This window comes from Trichechus manatus, unplaced genomic scaffold (assembly GCF_000243295.1).
Source record: "Trichechus manatus latirostris isolate Lorelei unplaced genomic scaffold, TriManLat1.0 scaffold00126, whole genome shotgun sequence".
NCBI classification, from domain to species: domain Eukaryota; kingdom Metazoa; phylum Chordata; class Mammalia; order Sirenia; family Trichechidae; genus Trichechus; species Trichechus manatus.
Genome location: NW_004444062.1, coordinates 2,182,426 through 2,194,303, shown reverse-complemented (window position 1 = coordinate 2,194,303; position 11,878 = coordinate 2,182,426). Strand labels below are relative to the sequence as shown.

Below are 11,878 nucleotides of genomic sequence, written 5' to 3'. Positions count from 1 at the left end.
TAGGCTAAAAGTCCAAATTCAGGGTGTCAGCTCCAGGGGAAGGCTTTCTCTCTCTCGGCCTTCTCATCAGTGTTCCCCCAAACTAGGAGCTTCTTGGTGCAGGGACCCCAGGTCCAAAGGATGCGCTCTGCTCCCAGCACTGCTTTCTTGATGGTATGAGGTCCCCCTGTCTTACTGCTCGCTTCTGTCTTTTATATCTCAAGAGATTGCCACAAGACACAATCCAGTCTTGTAGACTGAGTCCTGCCTTACTAACACAACTGCCACCCATCCTCGCTTGTTAACATCATAGAGGCAGGATTTACAACATATAGGAAAATCAGACAATACCAGGAATCGTGGCCCAGCCAAATTGATACACACATTTTTTGGGGGGACATAATTCAATCCATGACAGTTTCCAACATGGCAGTTTGTTTAATGTATGTAAGCCCAGAAGACAGTTGGAGAGTAAGTGTGAATAAGATAGAGTCACAATCTCTTATAACCCAGTCTTGGAAATGACATCCTATTACTTTTGCCATATTCTGTTTGTTAGAAACAACTCAATAGGTCTAGCCTTCGTTCAAGGAGGGGAATTACACAGTAGTATAGATACAGGAGGCAGAGCTCACTGGAAGCCATGTCAGAAACTGCATTCCACAAATGTTTTTATATTGGCAGTGATAGATGAGAAATAAGGGAAAACTGCGTCTGAATATATGCATTAGTTGCTTCCTAAGTATTAGACAAATAATAAAATTTGTTAATATTTTGTGAAGAGTGAGACAGATATGCTTTTTTTAAGTGAAGAACTTATATAGGCTCTTGCTAATTTGGACAGGTCTTTTTTTTCCCCCTAACTTATGCTTATATAACTTTATAAATATTAGAACATTAATTCTTATTTTCACCCTAGTTGATAAGTATAGCTTCTTTATGTATATTGATAAAGAATTTGGGATTCACTGTTTAGTATCTTACTCAAGATCACTCAAATTAGGGTAAAATGTTTTAAGAACTTGAAGTCTTACTTAGCTTGTTTTGTCCAGTAGATCTCTATGCCTCCAGGATTCAGAGTGTTTTGTTATTTCTTATATATATATCCTTTAAAGAAAACATGTTATAATGACCACTGTACAAAGAAAAGAATTCCTCAGCAGTTTTCTAGGGAAGGTTGCTTCTTGAGGGTTAGGGCAGGAGGGATGAAAAACAGTGAGGCTTGAACATCTACTTTCCTTTCTGAGAGGCAAAATAATACAATAGAAAGATCACTGGGCTTGGGGTCTGAGAATTTGGGAGTGGAGTATTCTGGCTCTGCTGATTACTAGCTGAATTACCTTGGGCAGATCACTTATGCCCCTGTGGGACTTAGTTTTATCATCTGTAAGATAAAGATGCTCTCCTGTCTACTTTATGAAAAACATTCATTAAATGCCTGCTGTGGTACAGTGGTTAAGAATTAGGGCTGCTAACCAAAAGGTTGGCAGTTCGAATCTACCAGCCACTCCTTGGAAACCCCATGGGGCAGTTCTACTTTGCTGTATAAAGTTGCTGTGAGTCGGAATTGACAAGACAGCAATGGGGTTGGTTTTTGGTTATGCAATTGGTACCATTATGTATGCATTAGGAGTCCCTGGGTGGTGCAAACAATTAAGAGTTAGGCTGCTAATTGAAAGGTTGGAGGTTTGAGCCCACCCTGAGGCATCTTAGAAGAAAGGCGTGGCAATCTGCTTCTGCAAAATCAAGCATTGAAAACCCTGTGGAGCAGAACTCTACTCTGACACACATGGGGTCACCCACGAGTTCCAGTCTACTTGATGGCAACTTTTTTTTTGACGTGTGTGTTAGTTCATTGTTCCCCACATCAGCTCCATGAAGTAGTTATTAACCCCATTCTTGCAGTCAGAGTACTTCACAGAGTTGTATGAAGACTTCTAAAAAAACTCTTGAATATAAAAGTAATCAATATACTGTAAAGCACTATTATCAACACATTTTCTTTTTTGTAAGAGATGTTTAAGAAATTGGTTAGTGGATGTATGAGAAAAGAAAAAAGGTTTATGAAATAAAATGTCAACTTTTTAAAAAAGCAGTGTAATTATTTATTAATGCACAAACTTTATAAGTCATAAAATGTTTACCAAGTTTGCGATACTGCATTACATTATGCAGAAAAGCTAAGTGGACAATGAACCTTGGAAAATGGTAGACAGCTCTTAATAGTGAACACTCTTAAACCATCTTAGTCTATTTTTATCACTGGTGAAAAAACAAGAATTCTAGGATTTTTGCCATTAAAGTATATATGCGTATGAGTGTGTATTGTAATTTATATGCATTGTTATTGATTGCAGGGCAATTCATGATGTTAAAGCCACAGATCTGGGATTAGGTAAAGTGAGATTTAAGGCAGAAGTGGATTTTGATGGACGAGTTGTTACAAGATCTTATTTGGAAAAACAAGATTTTGACCAAATGTTACAAGTAAGTTTTTTTATTTATTGTTTTCCTGTAGCCAAGGGTTAGAAACATTACTTTTTAAGTAAATAAAATAAAAAATTTTCTTTTACAGATCTTAAAATCAACTGCCTTAGTGATTAGCTGCAAAAATTTAACGAAGACTCTTTTGTTTATGCTAGGATGGGTCGGGGGAGAGTGCAGAAGAGCAAACTTATTTTTAAGTTCTTTTCATGTGCCAGACATTTTATATATGTTATCTCTTTCACTCTTAACAATCCTCTGAGATAAAAAAATAATACTCTCAATTTTACAAACGGGCAAATTGAGACAATGAGAGATTAAGTAGTTTGCACAAGTTGCAGAGCCATAAATATGGACTCAGATTTGAATTCAGATCTGATTCCAGAGTCTGTGATTTTTTATTATGAATAGTTTAGAAGAGAATTTATAGAGGATAAAATAATGAACACCTCAGAGATTATTGTCAAATATTAACATTTAGCTGGACTGTGCTTTCTTAAGATTTTAAGAAGTAGATATTTACAGAAACAGTTGAAGCACCCATGTCCTGCTTTCACATCTCATTCTCCTATCTCCATCCCTAAATAAACCATTATCCTAAATTTGGTACCTATCATTTCCATTTAGGTTTTTAATACTTTTTCAACATATTTTTCTCAGTATAATATGTAATAATATTTTGAATGCTTAAAAATTGATATACTGTATGCTGTATGCACCCCTCTGCAGTTTTATTTTTGCTTAGCAGCATGTTTTGGAGATTTCTGCATATTAATAGCTCTAGTTAATTACTTTAATTGCTGTATAATATTCTATCCTGTGACGGCTGTAATTTATCCAGTCTCTAGTTGATGGACACTTAAACAGTTTCCAATGTTAAACTTTGTGAAACGATGTCATGATGACATTCCCATGCATGTTTCCTTGTTCATGTGTGCCAGAGGTTCTTTAGGATAGTATATAGCCAGATGTAAAATAGGTGGGTCATTGGGTGTATACATCTTTAACTTCCCTAGATATTGCCAAATTGTTCTTCAGAATGTGCCAATTTAACATTCACTCTAAGTGTATCAAAGTTCCCCTTGTTTCACATTCTTAGCAGATTATATTGACAAAGTTTTTTAGTTTTTGTCAATATAAAACCCATTGTCATCGAGTCGATTCTGACTCATAGCAACCCTATAGGACAGAGTAGAGCTGCTCCATAGGGTTTCCAAGGAGTGGCTGGTGGATTTGAACTTCTGACCCTTTGGTTAGCAGCCAGAGCTCTTAACCATTGCACCAGTGGGGCTCCTCTGTCAATATGATAGGTGTGAAATAGTATCTTGTTTTAATTCCTATTTCCTTGGTTAGTAGTGAGGTTAAGCATTGAAATTCGTTGACCATTGGTATTTCATCTACATTTTGCTTTTATTTTACAGAAATTAATTTGTACTTTCCTTACAGATTTGTAGATGTTTTATGCTGGGTAATAATTCTTCCTCAGTTGCATGTATTCAAATATCTTTTCCTAGCCCATAACTTACCTTTTCACTTTGTTTTAGTACTAAGAACGTAATATGGTGTTTATTTTTAATGTGGTCAAATTGGTAATATTTTCTCTCTTTTTTCTTATCTTGCATAAGAAATCATTTGTTATCCCAGTGTCATAAAAATGTTCTTTTTTTTTCCCTTCTAAAAGTTTCAGAGTTTACTTTTCACCTGTAGGTCCTTAATCTACCTAATAATGATCTGAGGTAGGGATCTAATATTTTTTTCCTTGTAGAAAAATAATTGTCCTGGCATCATTAATTGAATAGCCCATTCTTTCCCCACTGATTTTGTAATGCTACCTCTGTATAGCATTGTGCTCAATTTTTCTGGAACTGAATTATTTTGGAAATAGATGGTCCATTGCCTGGAGCTTGGAAGTTTATTTTTCATTAAATTTAGTGGTATTTGGTATAATAAGTCTCTTTTTAAAGGAATCATCATTTCAATAAAATTACACTGCTAACATACAGCTTAAAATGTAACACTATGATTTTTTTAAATATTAATTTGGTTTTCCTACTTTCATTTTCTTTATAGGAAATTCAAGAAGTGAAAACTCCTGAAGAGCTAGAGATCTTCATGCTTAAACATGGAGAGAATATTATTGATACTTTAGGAGCTGAAGTAGATAGACTTGAGAAGGAACTGAAGGTAAGAGGTATTAATATGATAATGTCAACTTTTTTTTAGTACTTACTCTGTATCACACAGTATGCTACGTATATCACATACATACTCTGATCCTCTCAATAACTCCGTTAATATGTAGGTATTAGCAACATTTTTATGGTTCAGAAAACATTTGGCTCAGGGAAGTTGGATAATTTTCCCAAAGAAGTTAGAAAGTTGGGATTTGAACCTAGATTGTTCAGTTCCAAATTCTGTACTTTTAACCACTGTTCTAAATACTGCCTGCTTAGTTTCTAAAATTGTCAACAGCTTTTTTTTTTTAAATAAGTATTTTGTAAGAGAAAAATTAAAGTGAAATTTTAGATTCTGGTCAAAAGTTAGAAAAAGTAGAATGAGACCTTAAGCATGCACATGCATCTTGCTGTTAGTCCATCTGGCATTATTTTATCTTTTCTGTTTGTCGGAGATTGTTACAGCTTGTTGGTTGTTTTATTGAAATATTTGCTCAGGTTACCTTAAAAAATGTCCCAGTGTTTTCAAATTGTCAGTTATGGGCATTTGAGTTTTATTTGTTTGCAATTAATAAAAACTTGTAAATAACCTTTAACATGTGTATCTCATCCAAGGCAGTGCATTTACTTCACTTGATGTTGACCATTTTAATTTTGTTGAAAATTAAAGGAAAACAGGAACGAAAATTAAAAATGAATATTTCTACCTCTGTTTAACTGTCTTTTTAAATGTAGATATCTAATCAAATACAAGTACTTCCAATAAGATGATTTTAAAAATGTTGATATTATAGTTCACACGCTTTAGCAGACTATGATGGTTAGAGCTTCTAGATGAGCACCTCTCACAGTTTTGGTCTCAGGACCTTTTACATTCTTAAAAATTGAGGACCCCAAGGAACTTCATTTATTGGAGTTATATTTATTGATATTTACCAAATCATAAGTTATAACTCAGAAGTTTTAAAATGTTTATTCATTTTTAAAAATGTAATAAATCTATACATGTTAATACAAATAACATATTTTTTGTGAAAAATACCTGAATTATCCAAAACACAAAAAAAGTATTGGTAAGAGTAGTATTCTTTTACTTTTTTATAAAAGTCTCTAATGTCTAGCTTATACAAGACAGCTCGATTCTCATATCTGCTTCTGCATTCAGTCTGTCGTGATACGTTGTTTTGGTTGGAGTATCTGAAGAAAATCCAACCTCACACAGGTACATAATTGGAAAAGGGAGGAGTATCCTTACAGCCTTTTCAGATAATTGTGATACACTTTTTTGCAAGTACACCAAAAACTGACTTAAAGGTTAGTTGCAATGTAGAAACTGAAACCATATTAATGAACTTTTCATATGCTATTAATTAAAATCCTTTTGTCTGTCTTTGTACTTTGAGTGGATTTTTTACCTGTGCGTGGTTCTATAACATTATGAACTGGTCATTTGGAAAATATTGGTTCACTGAGTTAATACAGATCTTTCAAATATTGACACATTTCTAAGAATTGGGAGGCTGTCAAGGTCATGAAAATGCATATAAGTTTTCCACATTTTAATTTCTACTTGAAAGATTGAATTTTATCATTAGCAACAAATAACTGTTAGCTGTTTTCCTTGAAGTAACAGGCTCGTTTTGTTCATTTTTGACAAGATGTCTGCAAATATCCAAATTTAAATAAACAGCTTGTTAATTATTCTTTCAAGTAAAAATGGTGTTCCTGATTTGAAAAAAGGGGGCTGCTGATTCAGCTCACACTCAGTCGCACAAGTACTTTTCCTTGTGACAACATCATACCTCAATATGCAATAGAAATGCTTTATACGTACTTCCCATTTTAATAAAGTCAGTACTTTTTGCTACTTCAGGAAGGACAGTTTAAAGTGAAACTAGTTTTTTTCTTTTTCTAATGTGTGTGACAATGAAGGAACACAAAGACTATGAGTATGGTTTGGTGCTATTTGCCTTGATTTGTGTAAAGGTGCCAGCAGTTTTACATTGCTTTTACATTATCAGCATTGTGAATAAGTCAAATAACATCTTAATATTATGAAAAGTTTTGATGTTGGAGACCCTCTGTAAAGATCTCAGGGACCCCATGTATCCACGGACCACACTTTGATAGATAAAAAGTGAGATGACAATTATTTTTGTTCAGAATAACATGAGAGTGAATAAACTTGGCTCTTCCATTCTGTACACTTTTACTTCTCTGGAAAGGAAGATAATAAACTTTTGAACTAAATCTTTATTTGCTTTATTGTTTAATAGAAACAGTAAGTCAGAAACCAGATTTAAGAAAAAATAGCATGCTAGTTGTCATTAACTATGTTTATTCTTGAATGAGGCATTGATGGGTCAGTGGTAGAATTCTCACCTTCCATGCAAGAGACCTGGGTTCAGTTTCCCTCGAGTGCACCTCATGTGCAGCCACCGCCCATTGTCACTGAAGGCTTGGGTTCTTCTGTGATGTTGACAGGTTTCAGTGGAGCTTCCAGACTAAGATTGACTAGGGTAAAGGCCTGGCGATCGGCTTCCAAAAATCAGCTAGTAAAAACCTTATGGATCACAGTGGTCCAGTCTGCAACCAGTCATGGGGATGGCATAGGACTGGGCAGCATTTCATTCTGTTATGCACTGGATACTACGAGTCAGGGGCTGACTCAATGGCAGTTAACAACAACACACAGGGAATGGAGTCTCTGGGTAGTGCAAATGGTTAACACACTCAATTGCTAACCAAAAGGTTGGAGATTTGATTCCACCCAAAGGTGCCTTGGAAGAAAGACCTGGTGATCTACTTCTGAAAAATCAGCCGTTGAAATCTCTATGGAGCACAGTTCTACTCTGACACACATGGGTTCGCCATGAGTTGGAATCAACTCGATAACAACTGTTTTATTTTTTTAGTTTCAGATAAAGAAAAAGTTGAGAACAATTGTGTATTTTCACATTTTGTGGGGAGGTCGGGGTTTCCTAGCCACTCTTACATTAGGCTTCAAGATGAAAGTGTCCCCAGGTTAACACTTGAACAACTCTAGTTATAAGAAAATCCTGAGTGCACGCTCAATAGAATGCTCTAGTTTGAGTTAGGAAACCCTGGTGGTGTAGTGGTTAATTGCTACAGCTGTCAACCAAAAGGTTGGCAGTTTGAATCCACCAGGTGCTCCTTGGAAACTCTATGGGGCAGTTCTTCTGTGTCCTATGGGTCATTATGAGTCGGAATCGACTCGATGGCAACGGGTAATGGGTTAGCTTGAGCTAAATGCCAGTATTTTACTAGATTTGGCTTTTATAACAACTCCTTTAATATGAGTAATATGCAAATGTTCTAGGATATTATTTTTTAAGCTGTTGTTAGGTACCATCGAGTTGGTTCCGACTCATAGCGACCCTGTGTACAACAGAGCAAAACACTGCACGGTCGTGTGCCATCCTCATAATCAGTGTTATTCTTGAGCCCATTGTTGCAGCCACTGTCAGTCCATCTTGTTGAAGGTCTTCCTCTTTTTCGCTGACCCTCTAGGACTTAATTAATACTGCTGGTTATCACAGTCACTTAAAGGAACTTTTTTCCCTTGTTGATTTACTTTTACAGTTTTTATCAAAGTAATACACAAAATTTATAAAGTCAGACAGAACTGGAAAGCTTATAACAGAAATCAGCAATCACCTGCCAGACCCCTCCTCATTCTTTAATTTTACTTCTCAGAGGTAACCATACTTCTAGCACCTGTTCTGTATTTACTGCCCTATTTTTATATAAAATACTTATGCTACTCTTTTGATTTATACATTATTGACTTCCTCTTTGATAGATATAAATTTAGTTCTCTTATATACTCCCTCTACCTCCATTCTCATAGTATCATTGTATTACATTTTAGTGCATTTTTAATTCCCCCTGAAGATTGAGTTGAATGTCTTTCATTTGTGTTACCATTAAACCCATTGCCCTCTAGTCAATTGCAACTCATAGGGACCCTAATGTTACCACTGGGCGATGGAAATTGTTACTTTCCTCTGTGATAGCAGAGTATTATAATTGCCTGTCATCATACCTGTATTATCTCCTCTCTAGACAGAAGCTCATCAAAGGCAAGTACTGTTTTTTTTTATATTGTTCATTGTTGTATATATCAGTACCTGGCACAGAGTAAGTAGCCCGGGTGGCACAGTGGTTAAGTGCTCAGCTGCTAGCCGAAAAGTGTGCTTCCATAAAGATCTCAGCCTTGGAAACCCTATGGGCCAGTTCTGCTCTGGGTGGCTCTGAGTCAAAATTAACTTGATGGCAGTAGGTTTTGCACAGAGTAGGCATTTAATAATAGATAATTTTTGTTGCTGAATTGAAGTTTCTTAAGCTGACAGCTAAGATTTTTCACAGCCAGGCTTTTGCTTGTCTGTCTAGCCTCATTGCTAAGCCTGCCCTTTTTGCACCTTTTGTGCTAACCATACCATACTGCCAGTGCACACTCCTAGGCTCTCTGACTGCTCAGAGACTTCATTTTGCTCTCTGACTTTGTTTCTTCTGTCTAGACTCCCTTCATTGTCTATCTGGAAAACTCAGCACATTCAAACCTAGATTGGATATTGTATCCTCAGTGAAGTCTTTCTGGATCCCATGAGCCAAAATAATGGTTCTTTCATTTTAATCCCAGTTTTAATATTTAGTAAATTTATAGTACTTAGGAGATTGAGGTCTGGAATCAGACCTGGAATCCATTCTCCTTCCATCACTTATTAGCTGTGTAACTTTGAGCAAGTTAGTTAATTTCTCCAAACCTCAGTTTTAAGATGGAAATAATAATTATTATGAGGATTTAAAAACACACGTACACACACGTGTGTATGTGTGCAAAGCTCCTTAGTTCAGTATTTGACACATGCGTAAGTGTTCAATAAATGTTAACTGTTACTATTAGTTATAATGCTTTAACTTGTAGATAGATGGTTATTGCTACACTTGTCTCCCCGGATAGACTGAGTCCCTCAGTGTCAAGAACAGAGTTTTTAGTGATTTTAGCTCCACTCTCTTGTCACAGTGCCTGACCCAAGACTATATGGCTAGTTACTAAAGTATATAAAATAAGTGATTATCAATTTACTCTTTCTGGTTATTATTGTTTTACAATGACTTTCTTTTTCAACAACAACAACAAAAAGAGCGTATTTCCAGTGCCTTGTAGTGCTTGGCACATATTAGATCTTCAGTATATTATTAATGAACATATGAATAGTCTTAGAGAAGTGAAACTACTTACTGTAGTGTTTTCAGTATATATTGGTCAGCATACCTATTGGTCTATTCACCTACTTACGAAAATATTTTTAGTGGCTTTGATTACAGATCACTTTAGTGATGAAAAGAATAAAAAGAAACACAGATTTGTTTTGCTGTGAATAATGTGGTGGTGATTTTTCTTTCCAGAAAAGAAATCCTGAAGTTCGACATGTAGATTTGGAGATACTATAAATTTGATGGAATGAATCACCTTGTTGGGAGCACTGGGAACAGTTTGTCAAATCACTCTACAAAGCCACAGAGATGTCAGCCCCTTACTGCTATCCCACACGAAGGAGTCAGCGCCATTCAGAAGCCGTTCTTTTAAGATGGAGGAAATAGTTTATGTAGAGGGCAGTTCAGCAGACCATAGAAGTAAAACTAATTACTTTTGAGAGACACACTACAAGGTGAATCAGTTTGGAAATCACGTATTTCTGTTTCCATAGGGAACATTTCAGTTGCTTAAGTTGTTCATAATTTCTCATTTTAGCCTGTCAGGATGTATTGTACCTTACAATCATGTCTCCTTTCTTCACATTGTTAAAATAAGTGACATCCATAGGATTATGGTTTTGAATTTTGTTGCCTCTGAAGACTTCACTCCATCAAAATCTACCAGTCTTGAATACTCTAGCTAGGTCTAGATGTGTGGTTTTTAAACAGTCACTCCATTTCAAAGTCTGTCTTACAGAGTATGAACATTATTTCTGCATACTTGAGTGCGAAGAGGAACTGTCTCCAGATGTAGTCGTCTGTAAATGTTCATTCCAGGAATGGCTTCGTTACTGAATTGAATGAAGACATTCGGTATACTCTTCAAGGCCATAGTAGTTGCCATTTTGTGATATTTCTTTTTTGCTTTTTTCTCCTATTTGGTTTTTTTCTAATTTTGGAATTATAAAATAACTCTAGATGTTTCCTTGGGCCAGTGTGAAAGGTGATTTTTGTTTTTGTTTTTTAACTGGCTTCAGCCATAATATGCATCTACTAGGACATAATGCGTTTATAAGCATTTTAATATTCTGTAAAAGGGACTAGAAGTATTTATAATTTTTCAGACAGAACAGCGTTTTATTTTTAATTTATTTAAAGTGAGGCACTACTTACATAAATCTGAGCTGTAGGATATTTCTTACTTTAAAGTGACCCCCAGAGAGACAAGTGAATCTCTTATACTGAAATGTGTGTTCACAATTTTGTATAATGTCATAGTCAATAGTATGTCTGTAACATGAGTTTCTTGCATTTACAAAATGGTCATTTACTATAATATATTGACTGTAACATTATTTGAGTAAGTAGCTTTCTAATAACCATAAGGTATCAAGGCAAAAAAACATTCAGTTCAGTAATTGAAAATTTAGTGGAGAATTACAGCTGTGTCCCAGTTCAACAAAACAACTCATACACACTTTGAAATGTTCAGATAGCAGTGAGCATTATTCACAGGAGAGTGGTGGCTGGGTGGCATCTTTACTGGGTAAATGTGTGCTTGACAGGAGGACCTAACAATTCATGTGAGGTCAGTGTCTTAAAACTGACTTAGATTGAAGTTTATGAATGACAGCAAATTGTAATGCTGGAAACAAAAAATAAACATTTAATTAAAGGGGTTGTAATGGCAATTTTTGTTCTAGAAATGTCACTTACCAGAAGATTGTAAACATTTACATTGGTGTACTTTTTTTTTTTTTTTAGACCATTACAGAACATTTTGCATACTGCACATTTTAAGTGAAATAACATTCCAGTTTTATTTTTATGACATAAAAATAACTATAAAAACAGGATTACTTTTTAAAAAACTTTGTTTTTTACACATTATAATTCACTCTAGGCTTTCTGTCTTCTCCCTCTTTCCTGGCTGCCATCTGATATTCCATGTCATTGTCATCTGAGAAGGTACCAAAATTATATCCAACTTTGTCCAAATAAAATTGCTCTGAAAAATT

At 35.3% G+C, this 11,878-nt stretch overlaps 1 protein-coding gene across 3 annotated transcripts in view; it reads left to right on the top strand.

The window, feature by feature from the left end:
- SLC30A9 (solute carrier family 30 member 9) overlaps window positions 1-11,180 on the top strand; it is a 105,401-nt gene extending 94,221 nt beyond the window's left edge. For 2 of the 3 annotated variants that reach the window (XM_023738910.1, XM_023738911.1), the window contains 3 exons: window positions 2,337-2,466; window positions 4,534-4,647; window positions 10,071-10,115. In XM_023738910.1, the coding sequence (XP_023594678.1) occupies window positions 2,337-2,466; window positions 4,534-4,647; window positions 10,071-10,115 (289 nt within the window). Of the gene's footprint in view, window positions 1-2,336; window positions 2,467-4,533; window positions 4,648-10,070 lie in introns of all 3 variants that reach the window. The other variant, XM_004384643.3, reaches the window with a different exon arrangement.
- The last annotated feature ends 698 nt before the right edge of the window (window positions 11,181-11,878 follow it).